We start from the raw sequence: 22,395 nt of genomic DNA on the forward strand, positions 1-22,395 counted from the left end.
GATTTCCTAGGAAATCATTGATTGTGGCAGGAGAGCACACATGAGTAGAAGGGGAAGCAAAATTCCCCAAGTTAAATGAGCTTAACTCATTTTATTTCTGTCAGTATTCCAGGGTACCTGCTCTTCTGTGGAAATTTGTGACTGGGAATTATTTGCTTTCTTTTTTAATATGTTTAGAATAATCTTTTGGACAACAGATCCGCTCTCGTACTCACTTTTTCCTGTTATCAACAGTAATTGTATGCCTTAAAAGTACTTATCATAATCTACTTGCTTTTAAGTCTTTTAATTTTCATAGGTTCTTTTTCAGAATTCTGGTCATTGTTGCTGTATCTTCACATAATTCAGATAGATTATTTTTCTTATTTATTTACTATTAATTATAGATTTTATTTGGATTTCACCAGTTTTCCCACTCATGTCCTTTTTCTTTACCAGTATAGATCTTTTAAAGGTCACACAAATTTTTATTTACTTTTGAAAAGTGTCAATCAGGTATTTTGTATAATAACCCTCCATTCCATTTTAATGTTTTCTCATGCTGTGAACTTTTTCATTGTTCATTTCTTTGTCAGTAGACATTAGGGTTCCTTCCACCTTTTGTTTATTGTGAATAATGCTGCAGTGAACATGAGTCTGTAAATATCACTTTAGATCCTGCTTATAATTATTCTGGGTAAATACCCTGAAGTGAAGTTGTTGGGTCACATGGTAATTTTATTTTTAATTTTTTTGAGGAATCTGTATACTGGTTTCCATAGCAGTTACACCATTTTACATTCTACCAGGATTGTACCAGTTTCTCTATATCTTGGCCAACACTTATTGTTTTCTGTTTTTTTTTTTTTTATTTGGCTGCACTGGGGCTTTGTTGGTACTCTTGGGCTTTCTCTAGTTGCAGCGAGCTGAGGCTGCTCTTCAGTTGTGCGTGGGCTTCTCTTGTGGTACAGAATGGGCTCTGGGGTGCTGGGCATCAGTGGCTGTGGCACGTGGCCTTCGTTGCCTCACGGCATGTGGAGCCTTCTACCAGAGGTCAAGCTTGTATCCCCTGCATTGACAGGTGGATTCCTAACCAGTGGACTGCCGGGGAAGTCTTACTTTCTGGTTTTTTTGGATAGTGACCATTCGGTTGGGTGGGTGTGAGGTGATGCCTCATTGTGGTTTTGATTTGCATTTTCCTGATGATAGGTGATGTTGAGAATCTTTTCACATGTTTCTTGGCCATTTGTTTATCTTCTTTTGGAGAAATGTCTGTTGAGGTCCTTTGCTTCGATGTAGTCTCATTTCTTTTTTCCTAATTGTACTTTTGTTGCCTGTCCTTTTGGTGTCGTATCTCAGAAATAATTGCCAAATGCAAGGCCACAAAGCTTTTTCTGTACATTTCCTTCTGTAAGTTTCAGTTTTAGGCTTTAGGTCTGTAATCCATTTTGAGTTTGTATATAGTGTATAGTGTAAGGTATATAGTATATAGTGTAAGGTAAGGGTCTTCATTCCTTTGCATATGGCTATCTAGTTTTCTCAGCATCATTTATTGAAGAGACTGTCTTTTCCCCATTCTATGGTCTTGATACCCTTGTTTAAAGGTTATTTGACTGTATATGGAAGGCTGTATATCTGGGTTCTCTATTCTATTCCACTAGTGTATATGTCTGTCTTTATGCCAGTTCCACACTATTTGGATTACTATAGTTTTATATTTTGTCATCAGGAATCATGCTATGCACGTTTGGGAAGAACACTATGGAGGTGAAGTGCTTGTCTCCTTGTGTCATATTGAGGGCCTGTGTAACAGCAGCATGATTTATTATTGGTGATATTTTACTAACCATGTATACACACATTGGTATTTATTTCTGTCATTTTTATTTCTGTATCTAGTAGGTAGATACTTTTTAACAGTTTAGTTATATCTAAATTAAAAACATTTCAAAAAGAACATTCTACGTTTTTCCATGTTTTTGGATGTGTGTTTTATAAATAGTTAATTCAGAATAATGGTGGAGTTTATATTGGTGTCCTGACTTCCCTATACATAATATAATCTTGCATAAGATTTTAGATTAAACATATTCAGTCAGATTTACCTATTACAGTAAAATATATAGCTTCATAAATAAAATTGATTTTAACTGGAGGAAGCATGCATTAAGTCTAGTTACTCTTTCTTATGAAAAAAGAAATAATATTTCATTTCATTGCAGAAGTAATGTTTATGTAAACCTCTTGCATTAGAGAGAAATCCCTACAGTTTTGAATCTTTCCTATACCTTCAAGTTTCAATAATAACCTTAAGGGATCTGAATGTGTATGTGTGTGTGTGTGTGTGTGTGTGTGTGTGTAAAATCATTTCACCAAAAAGTCTTATAGGCTTTACCACTCCAATTTAAGTCAAAACTTTAAAATTCTATGCTTTTGCAAGGCTTTTCTTTAGTAGATTTGAATTGATCAAAATGTCTTAGCTTGTCACCAAAGCCTGTACTAATAATCCTTAAAAAATTTCTTTTTCCTTTTTTGTACTTACAAAGCTATTGGAAAATATAGATGACTTGGGCTTTGTGAAATTTAAAATCCTGGCCAAGAGGAGGTGATCTGTGAAAATGGAGTTGTCTTCCAAGTTTAGTTGATGCATGTAAGAATTCTTTTGGCCTAAGAGATGCTGGGACTTTCTTTTCTACGTTTTTGCTATATAATGTCTTAATTTTAAGTTTATTTCTTTATTATGAAACATACTTTTGTCCAGGTAGGCAGTCAGAATGCAATAGTTAATAATACCAATAAATTAGAAAATAACTCCATGAACTCCCTATGGCCTTTTTATACTGCAATTACTGAGCCTTTGGTAATAGCAACAAGCAGGTTTTTTATCTACAGTATCCAGAAATACAGCTGCATTTTTTTTTGTCTCCCAAGAAAGGCACAAATGTCTTAAAAGTGGATTAATTAATATATTTAAGTTTTGCTTAAAATATTTTTATTGTACCCTTATTTTGTTATATTTTTATTGCAGGTATACAATATTTCAGTTACCTTTTGTTTATTTTTTATTTTTTGGCTGCACCACATAGCTTGCAGGATCTTAGTTCCCTGCCCAGGGATCAAATCCATACCCTCAGTAGTGAAAGTGCAGAGTTCTAACTACAGGGCCTCCAGGGAATTCCCTTTAGTTACTTTTTTGATAAATATGAGCTTGTAGATTGTTCTAGTAACCTATACTGGATCTGGAAAGAGGCCTGGTAGTGCATGCCTTTAAATTCTCAGCTGAGTCTGTTATTATAGGCACTCAGATTTCACCAATGATGCTCTTAGTAACCAGTAATGATTTAAATGGCTGTTTTGGGAAACTTCTGTACTTTAATCCAAAATATTTAGTTTGAATGGGATATAAGAGCTGTATTTTAAAGACCGATGGGCAGGTACAAGTTAATATATCATTGCCAAATTGTGCTTCTCATCAGTAGTATTTTGGTGAGTCTCCCTGTTGCCTTTTGTTCATTACTCTTTTACAAGGGTCTCAGAGGTTAAAAAAAAGTGATTCTCTGGTTTAAAAGTTCAATCATATGAACTAACTGTAACAAGTATAAACTGCCGATGAGTATAGGGTTAGATCTCATCTAATAGACATTTTTACCTTAAAGAAGTGTTTGGAAAAGAGAGAATAGTAAACAAGTTGGCATTCTCTAAGTGTGTGTTATTTATTATTAATAGCTTTTTTCTTGATTAAAGTTGTACTTTGGAAAAAATTTGCATTTTTACTTTCATAATCCACAGATCACAGTTCTAGACTACCAGTAATCCTTATGCATTAACAATTAGAAGGGAGCCTAAGCTCCAAACTTTTATTTCCCACTAGGCAGTTAGCATCTGTTTCCCAGTTCAGAATGCTTTGGAAGTAATTGACCTAACTAAATACATACCTCTCTACATTTATGCCAGAGGAGATTATACTAGATACAGGTGAAATGATACTGGTGTTCCAGCAACTTTAGGAATGAAATATATAGGCTTTGTAGTATGCTGTGAAACTAGTTATTTATAACAAAGATTTTTTGGGGAAATGCTTTTCACATTCCAAATAGACTGAGATAGGAGCATAATCTAATTGTAAATCATGAGCTACACTGTTGTAAATTTAATTCATTTCTGTTAGTGAAAATGCATCCCCCTCTTTCTGCAGATTGTTTTTATAACCCTCATGGATTTTATTTGAGCATTAAAATTAGAGTAGGATAAATTTTTCTGTGTTAGCCTAAAAATTGAAATTGTTTTTATTCCTTTTAGGAAATCTACCTTCTTCAATGTACTAACCAATAGTCAAGCTTCAGCAGAAAACTTCCCATTCTGCACTATTGATCCAAATGAGAGCAGAGTACCTGTGCCTGATGAAAGATTTGACTTTCTTTGCCAGTACCACAAACCAGCAAGGTAAGAAAAATCTTTATGCCATTGTTCATGTGGTAGCCCTGTATAGATTAAGTACATGTATGTTAGTGATGTATTTAAAATCATGTGTTTTAATTTTTTTTCAAAATTAATTCAGAATTGTTATTTTGTGAGTGCTTTGTCACTCAGTGGTGTCTGACTCTTTGCAGCCCCATGAACTGTATGTAGCCTGCCAAGCTCCTCTGTCCATGGGATTCTCCGGGCAAGAACACTGGAGTGGGTTGCCCTTATTTGGGGTGATTATTAAAGTAATGTAGAGCCTGGAGAAGGGTAAGGAAGGATATATCCATTGTTAACATTGCAGTTATTATTTTCTGGGGAGTGTGAAGTAAAGGGAGTAATTAGTCTGTATTACGTGATTCCACTTATGTAAAAGTTTACATGTATGTGTGTATTCATAGGAAAATATATTAACTGAAGATCACAAACTAATCGATGTTTCTCTCTAAGGAATGGAATTTCAATTTTTATTTCTTGTGTTTCTCTATGTTGTTTAAAGTTTTTATAACAAACATGTTATTAGGCTGGTGCAACCGTAATTGTGGTTTCAGACCCTGAATTTGAAATAATTATAATTAGGTTCAGACATATCTTTATTAATCAAAATAGGAATCATTACAATCAAGACATTTTTGCCAATGAGAAATAAGTTTGTTTATTCCTGTAGCATAAAAATCTGTGCTTTGGGATTCAACGAGCTTGTGGAAAATGTTTTCTGTGTCCTGCTGGTTGTGGAAGCATTTTCCCTGCAAAAAGTTTCTGAGATGGCTTTGAAGAAGTGGTTGTTGGTTGGCAAAAGGTCAGGTGAATATGGCAGATAAGGCCAACCTTGTAGAAAAATTCATTCAACTTTTGAAGCATTGGATGTGCAATGTTCGGTCGGGCATTGTCATGAAGAATTGGCCAATTGACCAATGCCCGCTATAGGCATTGCAGTTTTCTGTGCATCTCATTCATTTGCTGAGCATACCTCTCAGGTGTAATGGTTTTCCCGAGATTCAGAAAGGTGTAGTGGATCATACTGGCAGCAGACCACCAAAGAGTGACCATGACCCTTTCCTTGGTTCACGTTTGGCTTTAGGAAGCGCTTTGGAGCTGCTTCTTGGTCCAGCTACTAAGCTGGTCATTGCCGGTTGCTGTATAAAATCCACTTTTCGTTGCATGTCACAGTATGATGGAGAAATGTTCATTGTTGTGTAGAAGGAGAGAAGATGACACGTCAGAACGATGATGTTTTTGATTTTCGGACAGTTCTTGAAGCACCCACTTATCAAACTTTTTCACCTTTCTAATTTGTTCCAAATGCTGAATGACTGTAGAATGGTTGATGTTGAGTTCTTCAGCACCTTCTTGTGTAGTTGTAAGAAGATCAACTTCGATGATTGCCCTCAGTTGGCCGTTGTCACCTTCCAATGGCCGGCCGCTGTGCTCCTCATCTTCAAGGCTCTCGTCTCCTTTGCAAAACTTCTTATACCACCACTGCACTGTACATTCAGTAGCAGTTTCTGGTCCAAATGCATTGTTGATGTGAGTTATGTCTGATGCTTTATGGCCCATTTTGAACTCGAGTAAGAAAAACGCTTGAATTTGTTTTTTGTCTCACATCATTTCTATAGTCTAAAATACATATAAAATAAATAGCAAGTAACAATTCATTAGCAAAAGTCATAAAGCAAGAATTGCACATTAAAATGATGTATAGCATAACCACATTTATTTAAGAATGTATTCCAATATCAAATGGCAAAATTCAGCAATGCAAAATTCCAATTACTTTTGCACCAACCTAAATAGTATATTTTTAATTAGAAAAAAAAGATGCTACAGTTTTATTGTAGGAAATTCACAGTATGGAAATGTATAAAGAGAGAAGTAAAAATCACCTATACTTCTGTCTTAATATAATAAATATAAGTACTTCGGAGGTAGAAACTTCCATACTTTTGTTATTTTTTTACTTGGGGTATTATTAACATTTTTCTAGAGTAAAAATACAGACTTAAATGATTTTTAATATAATACTTATGCTTAATACTATGCTATATGAATGTGCGTATAGTTTATTTGCTATTTCCCTACTATTGAGATTTTGTTTGCATTTAGTTTTTCACTATTTTGAACGTGGTGATAAATCCCAAGATTTCATCTCCAGTCCTGAACTCTGTTAAACTCCAGACATATATCTAACTGCCTCTTTGACACTGACACTTACATGATTAAACAGGTGCCTCTCACTTGACATGTCCAAAATGAACTTCTTGGTTTCACCCTGCCTGTATCAGTTTTGTGCTTCTTCAAGACATTTATAATTCAGTAAATAGCACTATTATTTCTCTAGTTGCTTAAGTTAAAGCCCAAGATTTATTCTGGATTCTTTTCTTTCCTTACCCCTACATCCAATCTGTCAGAAATTCCTGAGTTCTAACTATAAAGTATATACCAAATTCATTTCCTTCTTACTTTCATCCTCTAGTTTTAGCATCTGTTGATTTTTGACGAATTAATTGTTACTGTGATGATTGTCACATGATGATCTTGTATTTCATCATTTTTTTTCATTTATTAGATGGCATTCTGCTGTAAGAAGAGCTTTCTTGTTTTCATTTATTCATTCATATATTTATTCCTGTCACTGTTCCTCACTTTGTTACAGTCTGTTACAATCATTGGATGTAGCTCAAATTATATCCCTCAAGTTGACTCCTCAAGCTGACTTCTATATCCTTTTTAAAACATTTTATTTTTAAATGATTTCAATTTTATATATAAGCTACAAAATTATATGTAGAATGCTTGTATGGTTTCACTCAAATTTCTCTGAACTCTTGAAAATAAGTTGCAGACATGATGCCACACTACACTTTAATTCTTCAATTTTTATTTGCTAAATATAGACACTCTCCTGCATTGCCAGAGTAAACCATTATAATCAGGACACTGACAGTGATCTAAGTTTCATATGATCTAAAAACATAAAGTGGTCTTAAAAATCATTGGTACATGTATAAAAAATCCTTGAATAAGGGCTCAAGTTTTTGTTTTTTGATATATGGTATTAATGGTTTAAACCTTTATCATGGCCTTAAATCAAGAATCAGAATTAAACTCATTTCCATTAGAAAACTGACTCTCAGAACTATAGATTGACCTGTCTTGTTTCCTCGTAAAAGGAAGTGGAAGTCTAAGAAGGTGAAATGATTTATCCAAGGTCACACAGATAGTAATGTCAACCAGGACTAGAGCTGAAAGCTTCCTACTTCAAATTCAGGGCCTTTCCACTCATATCTATGCTACTGTAGTTTATATTTATCATATGGGTGATAGCTTTAGGTATAAGAAATTATGTAGATGAATTTGGTTGCACTTAACATACTGATTGGAAAATTGATTTATTGAGATAGTAACAGGTAGCATGGTATTTTAGTGTTGGTTTCAGCACCTCAGTTGTGTTAACAAGGACCTGGGTTTGTTCCCCTCTCCATTTTACTTTCTTCATCAGCTGGGTCATAAGATTACCTTCCCTTTTATTCATAGGATTCCTCCCCATCTTGGAATTGTGTACTTTGTCGTCCATGTTCAGAGTGAAGAAAGAGGGGTTTGCTTCTAGAAGCTCTCTCAGAGCACTGATGAGCTTCTATTTAAGAACGCTCTTACCTTCTCTGGCAAACCTCTCCTTAAGTCTTTAGGCAACTGGGGCAAAGCAGAGGTCCTGGAGTCATTGATTGTGCCTAGGGGATGAGATTAAACTGCTTATATAGGTCCAAGTACATGCACTTTCTAGAATTAGGTATAGAGCCAGCTTCTCCAAAGCTCTGGGCTACACTGAGGAGGGATGGCTAGCCAAGTGATGGTCAGTATAGTCCCCAAGGGAAGGGCAGAGGACACCACTGGTGCGGCATCCACAGTCTCCACCAAAAACTGAACCATAGCTCATGTATGTGTTCTGTGGATTTGCTGGTAAGAGCTATCAACTAATTTCTATTTGTATAAAAAAATTTTTATGAAACAGTTATTTTTAAAATACTCATTTTCCATGTGGATATTAGAGAAGTATTTTGTGGAAGTTTATGTTGTGTTTTATCGTGTAGTAAAATTGACATTCTGAAAAGTGAATATTCTGAAAATTGACAAAGGATACATATGTGTGCCATACACTTTTGTCATATGATGTTGAAAGTAGCTTTATTTACTCATGCTTTAATCTCCTTTTTTACATGGCTGACTGATTTTGTTAACTTGTTTTCTAGTTTGTGTTAACTGTTACTTGAATTTGTCTCATTCTGTTGCAGTTGTTAACAACTAGGTTATTACTATTCTGTTAATTGGTTCACATCATTACATGCACTTTGGGGCTGTAAAACCCATATAGTGATTAAATGCAAGAGGGAGGGGACATCTGTATACCTATGGCTGTTTCATTGATATTTGGCAGAAAACAACAAAAATCTGTAAAGCAGTTATCCTTCAATTAAAATAAATTAATAAATAAAAGAAAAATGAGGGATTAATAAAGTCATTTATATTTTAAAAGATGCAAACCTAGATATCCTGTATTCCAGTTTCATTACTATTAAGCTGAATGATGCTGTGTGCAGTAGATTTCTTAACTCCTCAAAGGCTCAATTTCCTCATCTGTAAAGTGGGTTTAATAAATAACATCCACCATATAGATTTGTTTTGAACTTTGAAGTGATAACACATGTCACTAGTCTGGGTCACTCAGTCGGGTCCTGGCACGCAGTATCAGTCGTCTGCTAGCTCGTTTTGTGATGGTTACCTTGCCTCGTATCAGTGTGCCCTGAAATACCTCCCCTCTGCCTTTGTGTGTGTGTGCATGTGCCAGTGGAGCAGTGTAGTAAAATTAGTGACGTGAGTTTTTGGTTTTAGAGACATAATAAAAACATCTATTCTGTTTTAAAATGTTTCCCTTCATTTTCCTAGTTAAGAAAGTCCTAATTTTTAAAAAGATTATTTCTTGCTTGCATTTTTTTATTCATTTGAGAGTCTAATAAACATTGTTCTAGAAAGGAAAAAATTAATTTATGTAATGTGTTTGGAAAAGCCGTTTGGCTAATAAACAGGTTCTTAGTACTATCTTATACTAAAGTCATCTTTTGTTTTTCAGCAAAATTCCTGCTTTTCTAAATGTAGTGGATATTGCTGGCCTTGTGAAAGGAGCTCACAATGGGCAAGGCCTGGGAAATGCCTTTTTATCCCATATTAGTGCCTGTGATGGAATCTTTCATTTAACACGTAAGTACAGTTGTTTATTTAGTTGATTGATTCTATTATGATTCATATTTTCTTTCCATTATTGTGCAAATAAAATAACTAATAAAATAAGATTTGCTTAGTTTCACAAGGTGAATTGTGGTTTGTCTGTTAATTATGACTTAATGTGATTAGGTATCTTCTCCACATGAAAAGGCTTATTCCACATTATAGGCTGTGTTGTTGTCAGTTTCTAATTGAATTTTATCCCATTTTGGATTAGATCCATTGAGAAGTGTTTCTATGCAGAAGTAATTTTGTTGATTATAAAAGGCATTTTGAAATTTTCTTAACTTGTGGAATTTTCCTTCATTTTTGCTTTCCATATGTTGAGAAGACAGAATTGATAAAGGAAGGGATTCCGTTATTCCAGAGGAGAGAAAAGCATCCGGGTTATATATTAGAGATGAAAGGATTAAGGAGAAACTATAGATCAGCTAGTGGTTAATGAAGAGAGGGATATAAAGCAAAGAGAAAATACGTGGAATTGTGTGTTGGTTTGCGTTCTACAGAAGTGACCCACGAGCATAGTAATCCTCTGAAAAAAATAGAAAGTTTTAGGTTAAGGCTCAGTTCAACACTGTACTTTATAGTAATATTATTATAATGAACAAATTAATGCAAACGAAGGAAATATAAATTAGAGGTGGGGTCTGATTTAGTGCTTTTCTCTGTTACTGGTCCTAGACAGGTAACTAACTATAAGCAACTGAGAATGAGCATTTAGAAAGTTTTGCTTATTAATTCATTTTTATTTTATTTCACAAAAGCTCATAACAGATAGTTTGAGAAGCACTGGTCTAGGTAGCTTTACTTGGATGAAGATATAAAGACACTTTATGGACAAGATTGTGATGTAGGCGAAGAATAAGATTGTGTGTTTGTGAGTATGGAGGGGCTTTAAATCTTTAGACCACTCTGTCTTATTTGACACATTATTTGTGGAGCACCTCTTTCTATTGTGCTAAGGGTTATCATGGCGAGTGGAAACAGAAATGACCCTCCCTCATGGTGCTTACAATCCAGTGGAGGAAACAGACATTGAGTAAATGGTCTTGTAAATGCCAGATGTCATTCTCTAATTGTGTACAGAGAAGAGAAACAGATTTTTTATGAACCATGAACATTTTTTTTTAATGGTTTTCATGGGTTAAAAAAAAAAATGAAAAACTGGGCTTCCCTGGTGGCTCAGTGGTAAAGAATCCTCCTGCCAATGCAAGAGATACGAGTTCGATCTCTGATCCAGGAAGATCCCACATGCCCTGAAGCAGCGAAGCCCCTGTGCCACAGCTATTGGGCTTGTGCTCTGGAGCTTGGGAACCACAACTGTTCAGCCCAGGTGCTGCAGCTGCTGAGGCCCACCTCCAGCACTCTGCAACAAGAGCAACCACTGCTATGAGAAGCCTGTGTGCCGCAGCTAAAGTGTAGCCTCTGCTCGCTGCAACTAGAGAAAACCTATGCAGCAGCGAAGACACATTGCAGCCAAAAATAAATAAATACAATTTAAAAAAACTGAAAAACTTGTAAGAAGTGGGAATTTCTCCATATTTTTGCCATAAATGACATCTATAATTTTGAATAAACAACTCTGACGAGCTATGGGTATACTATATGGTGAGTTGCATGTATTAACTATAGAACAAAATTTCTTTATGAATTCATAATTTTCCTTTTTTTTTGCTTTTAATTTTCCTTACTTGATCATGTTGTTAAGAAAGAAAAGTGATACAGTACAGAATAGGGAAATAGTAACCAAATTATGGGAAGCAAATTCTTTTAAAATTTATATATATGGTAACTTCTCATAGGTGTTTTATTTAGAAAAATAATTTTTTTCTCTAGAGTTCAGTGAGCCAATATAATTTGCTTTTACCAATTTTTAGAAGCAATATGACTTCCTATTGTTAGATATTTAAAGCTTTAAACATGACAAGACTATTGATTTCATGGAATCCTTAGCTTTTTAAAGCTGGCATTAGAAGTTTTGAAGTGATTTTTCAACAGAAAGCTAAAGTGCTTGTGTGTTATCTGAAGGACATCACTTTTGGTTGTATCATTGCACCTACTGTCAAACTGTTTATAGTTGAAACTTGTTAGTTTCTCAGCAGCCACTTAGAGATACGACTTTGTAGCCTGGAAACAAGAGTTCTGCTTTGTGAGGTATGAGACAGTTTTGTTCCCAATTTAGAAACATATAGGAGGTTCAGATTAATAGAATTGTTAATTGTGAAGTATGTACTCATTTATAGTTATAGAAAACAAAATTTCAAATACAGTTGGTTATTTTCACCTAAATTGTTGTGTGTTTGCATGTGTGTATAGTTGGTGGTAATGATGGGAGGATGGGGTGTATGGTACCCTGTTCTTTCCAGAGTTCTGTTGCCCAGTTGCTTGTTAAAGGGACAAAATGTAGGAACCTGGGATGACTGTAGAGTTAGCATGTTTTTAAATACCTCTTTAGGGTATGAACAGACTCTGGCAGTTATGGCCTGGCAAGCAATTCAGTACTAACAATATTAGCTTGTGTCTGAATTGTTGGCATTTTATTTTGATTTCCAGAAGAATGGAAATGATTACTAAGCACCTAGTATTAGGTGAAAGTGAAAGTGAGGTCACTCAGTCGTGTCTGACTCTGCAACCCCATGGACTGTAGCCTATAAAGATCCTCTGTCCATGGGATTTCCAGGCAAGAGTACTGAAGTGGGTTGCCATTTCCTTCTCCAAGTATTAGGTACTATGGTAGATTTTTTTCTAAGGCATTCTATTTAATCTTAACAATTCTGCAGGATTGGTGTTATCCCAGCTGTATAGGTGAGGGTATTGAGAGAAAAAGGCTAAGTAGTTTTGCTCAAGTACATAGTAAATGTAAATTTGGCCTCGAGCCCATTTTTCTTCTTTCTTTTTCTGGCCACACCATGCAGCTGGTGGGATATTAGTTTTCCAACCAGAGATTGAACCTGGGCCCCGGGCAGTGAATGTGCCAGAGTCCTAACCACTGGACTGCTAGGGAATTTCCCCATCTCTCTTCTTTAAATTCTTTTTTTTTTTACCATACCACTATACTGCTTTTATTAATTTTTAGATCTGAATGTTTAGGATCTATGTAGTAAACATGTTAAAGATCCATATATTTGTGCATGCGGTCAGGGTGGGGAAAGAAAAAGAGAAGTTAGGTGCTCGGTATATGCTGTTTTTCAGAGGATTAGGTTATAGTTTTATTCTTTTGTTGCCATCAAATAATTATTAAGTACTTACTATGTGCCAGGCTATGTGCTAAGTGCTTTATGTGAGGAATTTCATTCAATTCCCAGAGTAAATCAGATGTAGGTACAGAGAGGTTAAAACATGCATCCAAGGTTAATAGCTGGTAGGTGGTATAGTTGGGAGTGGTACTCAGTAAGGCAAGTCTGAGTCCAAAACCTGCACTGTTAGCCTTTGTACCAGTGCTGACCAATAGAAATATAATGTGAGCTACATGTGTAGTTAAAAGTTTTCTGATAGTCACATTAAAAAAGTAAAAGATAAAATTAACTTTAATAATGTTTAATCTATCAAAAATATTATTTCAGTGTTAGTCAATATGAAAAATTATTGATCTGTTTTTTGGTGCCATGTTTTTGAAATCTGGTATGTAATTCTTACTTAAAGCACATCTCCATTTGGACTAGCTGCATTTCAAGTACTTTATAGCCATATGTGGCTAATGGCTACAATATTAGTTAGCTTATATTCATAGAAAGAAATTTGAAGAGAGACATCAAATTGTTAATAGATTCTTTGGAGAATAGACTTGGGATGGAGAGAGAGGTGGGTGAATTTCCTTTCTTATGTTAGACCCTTGGCTAGTTTTTAAAAAGTGAACATGTATTATTCTGATTTTTAAAACATGAGAAATTTTCTTATTTAATTACCAATGTAGTGAGTGAGTGAGTGAAGTCACTGTCGTGTCCAACTCTTTGCGACCCCATGGACTGCAGCCTACCAGGCTCCTCTGTCCATGGAATTTTCTAGGCAAGAATACTGGAGTGGGTTGCCATATCCTTCTCCAGGAGATCTTCCCGACCCAGGGATTGAACCCTGGTCTCCTGCATTGCAGGCAGATGCTTTACCGTCTGAGCCACCAGGGAAGTCCAATGTAAGGTATGCACAAATGATTCAAGTAAAACTCTAAGGAGTTCTGTATTAAATCAGTGAGAAAACGACTTTGCTTAGAATGTTGTGATTCAGGAGTTGTCAGTGATCTACTGCTATCTCTGTAAAAATGTTTGGTTTTTAAACTGGGCTAATCAGGACAGTTCTGCCAGGATGATTTAGTTAAGGATTTTATTCTCAGATAATGAAATTAGTGGATTCTGTTAAAGTGGATTCTGTTAACGAAGTTGCTTCCTTGAGAACTCCCACAGCATTATATTTGTATGTTCTGTTCTGCCATTAAATGATACTTGAATTTCTAAGGTACCTTAGTGGTGTGTAGTGAATGTGTATATGTAAGGCAGACTGCCTTTATACCTCTTTGTTCTAATAACTAATTCCTTTTTGTACAGTTATCTCTTCCTCATTTTATGTATTCTTGGTAAGGGGATATTATCCAGTTTCCTCCTTCCACTGCGGGAACCTTATTTGTGCCCTTGACAGGCACAGCCAAGAACTGGCCACCTAACCTGAGCTGGGCTTTGAGAGAGGAAAAGATTGAGTTAAGGTCGTTAAGAATTCAGTATGTCATTTCATCTGGCTTTTGTTTCCCCCCAAGAGGAAGAATGATAATAGGAAAGGAAGCATAGTCTTCTAAATAGATTCTTAACGTTTTTATTGTATTTACACCAGTTGTTTCAATATCCCCAGTGCAGAGTCATATGAAGAAAATTCCTTTGTTGATTTGTCAAAGTGAAGGGAAAGGCTTGCTAGTCATGCCAGCCCATTGTTGTTTTGTGATATAATCAATAGCCATCTATGTGATATCAAAAAGTGTTCCCTTATAATAGGTTGAATTATGTATAATTTAGGTAGTGTTATCCAGTAGTCCACATAGAATTATAAGTTGATTACTTGTTTATCCCCTCTCCCCATCATATCTAATGAGTGGGCAGTTTTGGTTTTATCAGATTTCACTCTACCTTTTCATTATAAATGGCTATAACAGATGTTGATACTTTAAAAAATATTCATAATGTTTAAAAATTCTGAATGATACATGGTTATTATAAACAAAATAGGAAATAATGAAGGTGTTCACAATAAAATTTCATGTTTGTCCCTTGTTTCCAGTCTTCAGAAGTAACTGCCTTTTCTTTAAAATCTGAAAGGATATGTGCTTATTTTCCTCTCCTGATTACGTGGAAGAGTTTAGTTTCTATTTGAATTTCTTTTCCAATGTTTATTTTCCTTAAAAAAGAAAATCTAGTAAGTAGAGCATTTCAGTTTTCTGGATAACTGCTAATTGTAGCTTGATTTTTATGTCATTTCTTTTTATTTTGAAAGATCTATGAAGTTTTATAATTCTTAAAAAAAATGTCTGTTGCCCCTTAAAAATAATGTCTGCTGCCCCCTTGCTCCCACTCCCCAGTATGATTTTAAGCCCTTGACTGATTTTACTTCTCTTTTGGGCTTACCTTTCTTAAACTGGGTAGACAAGTTCGTATGAGATAGAATTAAGGTTAATCTATGTAGATGATTTCTGTGCAGATGGTTAGAATTTTGGGCCAGGAAAAATAAAAGCCCTGATCCTTTCTCTTTTGTTATTAATGACAGATGCGACTTCATTCTGTTTTGTATTACTATTCCTCTGTGTCTGTTTAAATTTCATATGTCTAAATTGTTCAGTTTTAACAGTAAGATTCCAGAGAGTTCCTTTAGTTTTGTTGCCTGTGTTTGCTAAAAAGTAGCGCTGATGGAAGAAAGAGGTTTTAAGTTGCCTTTCTAGTTTATATAGAATGGTAGCCCTCAAGGCACTACAACTTTATTGAACTGCTAAATGAGAAGGTAAAAAAGCTTTCATTTAATTGCCACCCCCCCCCCTTTAGGTTAAGTTAGGTGTTTATAGGTTTTGTAAATCACCTTTAATTACCATGAACATAAATTGCTGTTTTTCAAGAGACCACCTCCCCCCTTCCTCATAAGCACGTCATTTAAGAGTTTAAAATGAGTCACACATTTTTGCCTAGACACAAATTGCCAATATAAAGCTGTCTTTGATTGTATCCTAAAATAATGGAGTTTTTTTCTTTGGGTCCTGTAATTTTCTTTTTCAGCAGTATTTATTAAATTAATCTAGTATTGGATTGCAGTAAACAATCTGACCAAAAAACATATGTTTTCTTTGTTTCCTCGGTACAAATTCAATGGGTTAAGTAATTATGCAGTGGTTCTCGTCTACATATACAATGCATTCTAATAATGAACTTCTGTTTACTGTGGAAAATATTGCAGCAGTTGGAAACAGTTCCTTTCTAGTTTACACTGTAATATTGTATGAAGTTATTTAATCTGCTAGCTGTTTACAGTTTAATTGCTTAAATGTATCCTTATATTCATGGTGGTCTTATATCTACTTAGGTGCTTGAGGCATTCTCATTTTTTTTCTTGATTGTCTTTTCTGACACATTTTAGAGATCTCCTTTCCTGTCCTCTGTGCTCAAAATAGCAACTATATGGATTCTTTAAAAAGCTCTTCTCTCACTAAGAGTTGAAATTACTCAGGGATGGAAGGGCAACTTCTAAGGTCCTGGAGAGTCTCTTGATCTTTTAAACATTAATGTTTGAACTACGTTTTTCTTAGTTGTCAGAACACTGTCAATATGTTAAGTTAAAAATGGAAGTTTGAGACTGATTTGGTTTCGAAAACCAGTGTATTCATTGTTACACTTGACTTACATGAATGAAATCATAACACTTGTGTTTTATTACAATGTAAGTCTTCAGTTTTACTATAACTTGTCCCTTTGCAAATTTTACATTGACACCCGTAAACCACCCATTGTAGGCCCAGTATCCTTTTCCTGCATCAGTGACTCAAAATACTGAGCTCGGGTTGCCCGCCTAGGCAGTTGGGGGAAAGGCGGGGCTTCTTTTAAGGGCTACAGGCTGTGTACCAGAGCTAGTCCTTTAGAGCCGAAAGATTCCTCTCCTCTCCACTGGTGAGGTCATGGTGTCCCTCTGGAACCCCCAGACTGCTCAAGAACCTGGAATGGTCTCATCCAGGTCTGTGATGTCTCCTTCCTGGTCCATCTTCCCCCTTGTCTTTGCTGTCCTTGCTCCCAGGGTAGGAGGGAGGAAGGAGCGTTGCCTGGCTGGCTTGGATTTGACTGATTGAGTTTTTGCTGTTGGGAACTAAAGAAGACCCCATTGTTTCACCAGACCTCTAGATATTTTACCCGTCATACAGGTAAAGAGTTGGGTCAGGGGAAGGTGGTTTTGTTCCTCTTTGCTCTCCCCTGAGTTGAAAGGGACAACTGTATGCACCTGCTCTATAAGTCAGTTGTGAAGATCTTCTCTTGTATGCCAATTGTCAGGTCGATAGGGCTGAAACAGTGTTTATACATTAATTTATAGCTTCCTGGGAATAGTGTTCTCCCTCATTCCTCAACTAAATTTATTATTCAAATTTTGTTAAATCCTTAGAGTGAAATGAAAATGCAGGGAATTACATGTTCCCCACTCATTTCCTAACTTGCTTTTTTTCCATCTTTGTATATTCAGGCTGAATTCTGATTTGTGTATTGTGTATAAAAAGTTTGAGAAAAAACTCTAATTAAAATTATTTTGAATATGATTTTTAAAAACAATTGAAAGTGTTATATTTGGGGTTTTAGTCAGATCAAGGATTGATATTTTACTTTAAAGAACCGAGGAAAATAAAGTCAGTCCCATAAAGGAAATTTACTGTAGGTTACGATTTTAAATACAGAACCACAGTGTTATTATATACCACCATTTTAAATATGATCTGCTATTTATAAACTCATGGTTGTAGTAATAGGAAGGAATCAGATGAATGAGTAATAGGGAAAGGAATTTACTGAGTTAGGAGTAGGCACTTTTTGGTGCTCTCATATGATACTCCTGTGAATGAGATCTTATTAGCCTATTTTAGAAATGAGGAAACTGGATCTCAGGGAATTTAAATAACTTCCAAAAACCACACAGCTACTGAGTTGGCAGAGTCAAGATTTTTTAGCAAAACTCATCCTTTAATTGCTACCCTATGTTTACTGTGTTTACTTTCTGAAGCTATTTTATTGCTTAAAATTATAAAACATTTTTCTTATTTTAGGGTAGTTTTAATATTAATAATAATTTTTAATGAAGGGATAATATTTCATTGCCAGTGATCTACAATTTATCATTTCCTAGATACTAGAGTATGTTTTTAGTTATTCTGCTGTGATAGATGACTCTTCTGTGAGTGACTTTATTCACATATCTTTTTGCCTTTATTGTATTATTTGCTTTTTTTGTTGTTTAGTTGCTCAGTCATGTCTGACCCTTTTATGGACCCCATGGGCTGTAAACCTCCAGGATCCATGGGATTTCCCAGACAAGAATACTGGAATAGGTTGTCATTTCCTCCAGGGGATTTTTTTTGATCCAGGGATCAAGCCTTCATCTCCTGCATTGCAAGTGGATTCTTTACCACTGAGCCACTGGGGAAACCATTATTTGCTTAAGAAATATTTATTGGAGAGAAATTAATGAATCAAGGGTACATTCTTTTACATTTCATTACTTGCTAGCCATTGCCATGTTGATTTTCAATAGGGTTTCTTGAATTTGCTTTTTTGTAGAAATTATCTTACTGCATTTAACCAGCTATAAATACCAGTTGTACAGTGTATATTGGGAACAACTTAAAGTATACATAAATCAGTGAAATAAGATTACATGTTAAGTATTTACTCTATTGAGAGTAAAGGGGAAAGGCTAAGTGACTTTGATAAGGAAACAGCTGGCAGAGCCCCAAGAGAACTGTTCCTGAAGAACAGTTGTTGGAAGAGAGAGAGTGGAGGAGTCTGAATGCACTGGAATTTACTAGGGGGATGGTGTTTACCTGGTTTGCCGTTCTTGGCAGGGCTTTGTGGTTAATCTCTGAGTTAAATTTGATGTAAATTAAGACCAGACTATAATTTGAATTTGAATTTTAATCCTTCTTTGTTATAACCTCTTTCATTTCTTGTTGTCAGCCTTTCTTTGCTGACATTGTAATTCGTGGTTGAGAATTCTAAAGTTTGCTTCATTTCATTTGAGAGGCATTAGGAAACTTAATTACTTTACTTGCAAATAGAAGATTTATACTGAGTATTTGCATACAAGGATTATGTTATAAACATCTCTGTTTTTTCACTAAATGACTTATTAGGTAATACTATGTTAGGAAATCTAATAAAGGAGAGAAAGTTAATATTATTTTACATGGAATACTTAACCCTGATGTTTATATGTTGTATTTTCCTTTCATTTTTGATAACTGCCCCATACCAGCTAAGGCAGAGTGGTAGCTAGTCTTTACTAGACTGATAATGATATCCCTTGATAGTTGGTGAAAGAAATTGTTCTTCCCAACATTTCTTGTCATCTCATTTCTTTTCCTTTATATGATATGAAGAATGACAGATACTGGTACCAGAAACTTTATTTACTGAGGATTAATATGTGGATGTGGACCTGGTAACCCACTCCAGTATTCTTGCCTGGAGAATTCCATAGACAGAGGAGCCTGGCGAGCTACCGTCCATGGGGTCGCAAAGAGTTGTACACAGCTGAAGCGACTTAGCACACAATATGTTATAGGCAGTAGTTTAAAACTTTATTATTACCTCTGTTGCCTCATTTAAGTTTTCACAAGGTTTACTTGAAGTATGCACTACTGTTCCCATTTTACATACTAAGGCAACAATTAAAGAGGGTAAGCAGCTCACTCAGGTTAGTAAATGGCAGAACTGGAAGTTGAATTGGGGCTCTTTGATCTAAAACCCTTCCCTTTAACCATTATCTCTCATATGTTGTGTACATTTTTAGTTAATTGACTGTAACATTCTTGGTCCCACGTTTTAATTCTTTAGTTTCCTTTACCTTAGAACCTAGTTACTTCAAGAAAATCTTCACATTCTGTTTTTGAGCCTAAAGTACTCATAGTAATTACTTTGATGTTCACAAGCTCTTCTGGGGATAGAGTTCAGAGAGAAAGAAAGATCACATTTAGTCAGAGAAGTTGTAATTTTTCTTGATTCATAGGTAGATGTTTTGTGTGGGTTTCTTTCAAGGTAATTTATGTGTGGTAAGCAAAATACAGCTTACTTTAGAAAGTGGATGCTTACAGTTAATTAGCATCAATGTATCAGTATTTTATCTGGAATTTAAAAATATATTTAAAGGTTATAGGATCTTATTTTCACTAAATTAGGATCCCATTGAAACACTTGACTGACGTCTCCACCCTCTCCCTTGGTCATTTGGGTGATACACACAAAAAATGGGATATGTTGGCATTTTCCTAGGATAAAGTTGGCACAATAATGAGTTGATTCAGTAGCATCCTCTAAAGGTGATTAATGAAAAATTTTTCGATCACTAGTAGTCTTTGATGGTTTTATGCTATCTGGGATGATTGGAGGATGTTCCTGACTTATCTCTTTTATTTCCTGCCCCAGGTCTGAAAATAGCAAAGTGTCTAAAAGAGCACTTGTTCCTTTTTTCTAACTGCTATTGCTTCTCACTCAGCTATCGTTCTTTATATCCCCTAGAGAAATTTATTTTTAAAAAAATGCAATTTTTCCAGCCACTCGTCTATATGGAAAGGTGGACAAATATCTTAAAATTAAGTTTGAGTTAATAACCTCTAAGGCAGCATTTCTCAGATTTTTTGGCCTTAAGACTCTTTTGTAGTCTTAAAATTATTAAATATACCAAAAGCTTGTATTTATATAGTTAATATCAGTCCATATTTACCATATTAGAAATTGAAACTAAGACTAAAAAATGTCTTTCTTTCTTAATGCTCTTTAAAATAACAGTGATAAACCCACTATATGTTAACATTATTTGAAAAATAATTTTATTTTCTAAAACAAAAATATTTAATAAGAGTGGGAATGTTTTATATTTTGCAAATTGCTAATATCTGACATTATAGGGGATTGCTGGATTATATTTGCTTGTACATTTAGTTTTTTGCAATGTTTATTGCAAAATGTTTGGGTGAGATATATGAAGATATATGAAGAAAATCTGGCTCTATACAGATGTGTGACTGGAAAAAGGAAGAGTATTTTAGTAATCATTTTAGATAATTGTGAATGTTATTCTTTGATACTGCATCAAAAATAGTTGATAAATAGTTTCTTAAAAGTTAATTGAAATATAAAGTCTGCAACTATAGCAGTGGACTCTTTTTTTCTCTTACATTAAAGTCCATTGGTCTATTTTGTATTTTGAATGACTCTTCTACCCATGCATACCTTTAGTCATTTGGAAAATACCAATTCTCAGTGAGTATTCTGCAGATCTTTTAAATTATAACATATTTCATTATACTGTAGCACAAAATCACATCTGTTAATATCACCACACATCTCATAAGATAAGTCTTTACATATTGGGAAGCTGTCAAGGTCATGGTAGCAGTTACAAGTTTTCCAAAATTAATTTTCAATTGAGAGCCTAAATTTTATCATTTATAATAAAATGACTGCCAGATATAACCATGGTTTGAATGTCAGTTGTTCTTTCAAGTAGAAATGATGTTCCACAGAAAAAGTGACTAGTTCAGCTTGCAATTCAAGTGCTTTTCCTTGATAACCATTGTATTTTGGTATGTAGCAGAAGTGCTTTATGTGTACTTCTATGTCTTCATCCAGCATATTAAAAAGATGTATACCCCAGGTTGGGATTTAGTAAAATTAATAATTTTTACTTTTATTAAGGACATTCTTAACTGAAACTTAGTTGTTGTGTATGTGAAGAATACAGTGATGACTAGTACAGTTTGAGATCACTACCTTGATTCATGCTAAGTTCCTGGTGGTTTTCTCACTATTGATTTTGCAGTATGACTACAAGTGTCAGCTCAGTGAGGACGACAAATAGCATCTTGTTATTATTATGGCATAATGGTTTGAACTTGCAGACTCCTCAGGGGTCTGTGGACCACACTTTGAGAACCACTGTTCTAAATTCTTTGAAAATGCCCCAAAGTCTTTGTTAGTCTTTAAGAATCTGCCTATTTTCTTCTCGTTAATACAAGGTGGATTTCTTCAAGTTCCACTATTCCAGGTAAATGAAAATAATTTATCACTCGACTTTACCATTTTCGTTCTGCAAGCATTGCATAAAATTTTTTATTTCTAATGTGCAGAGCTTTCAGCTACATTGTCATTTGAAAAGACTTTGAATAATAGACATTGCCTGTGTTAGGCGCTTTGACTACAAATGAATATTTGGCTAGTGTGTGTAAATAAATTGGATGTTAAATGTATATCCCAGAATTAAACAGTTGTAATGTGAGTTTTAGAGATATTTAAGTATTTATTGGTTGTATTAATGTGACAGTGAGGGAAGTTGTAATCACACTTGCCTGTTTATTTTTTTCCTCATTTTTTAGTGACTTACGTCTACCCTTCTCCATCCCTAGTCACTGCTCTTTAAACTAAAACAGTGAAAATCATTTACCACAAATAAGGATCTTTTGTGTAT

At 34.9% G+C, this 22,395-nt stretch overlaps 1 protein-coding gene across 2 annotated transcripts in view; it reads left to right on the top strand.

The window, feature by feature from the left end:
- OLA1 (Obg like ATPase 1) overlaps nucleotides 1-22,395 on the top strand; it is a 156,203-nt gene that overhangs the window by 12,833 nt on the left and 120,975 nt on the right. For both annotated transcript variants that reach the window (XM_061135793.1, XM_061135794.1), the window contains exons 3-4: nucleotides 4,279-4,422; nucleotides 9,566-9,693. In XM_061135793.1, coding sequence (XP_060991776.1) covers nucleotides 4,279-4,422; nucleotides 9,566-9,693 — 272 coding nt within the window. The remainder of the gene's footprint in view (nucleotides 1-4,278; nucleotides 4,423-9,565; nucleotides 9,694-22,395) is intronic.

This window comes from Dama dama, chromosome 33 (genome assembly GCF_033118175.1).
Source record: "Dama dama isolate Ldn47 chromosome 33, ASM3311817v1, whole genome shotgun sequence".
In the NCBI taxonomy this organism is placed as follows: Eukaryota; Metazoa; Chordata; class Mammalia; order Artiodactyla; family Cervidae; genus Dama; species Dama dama.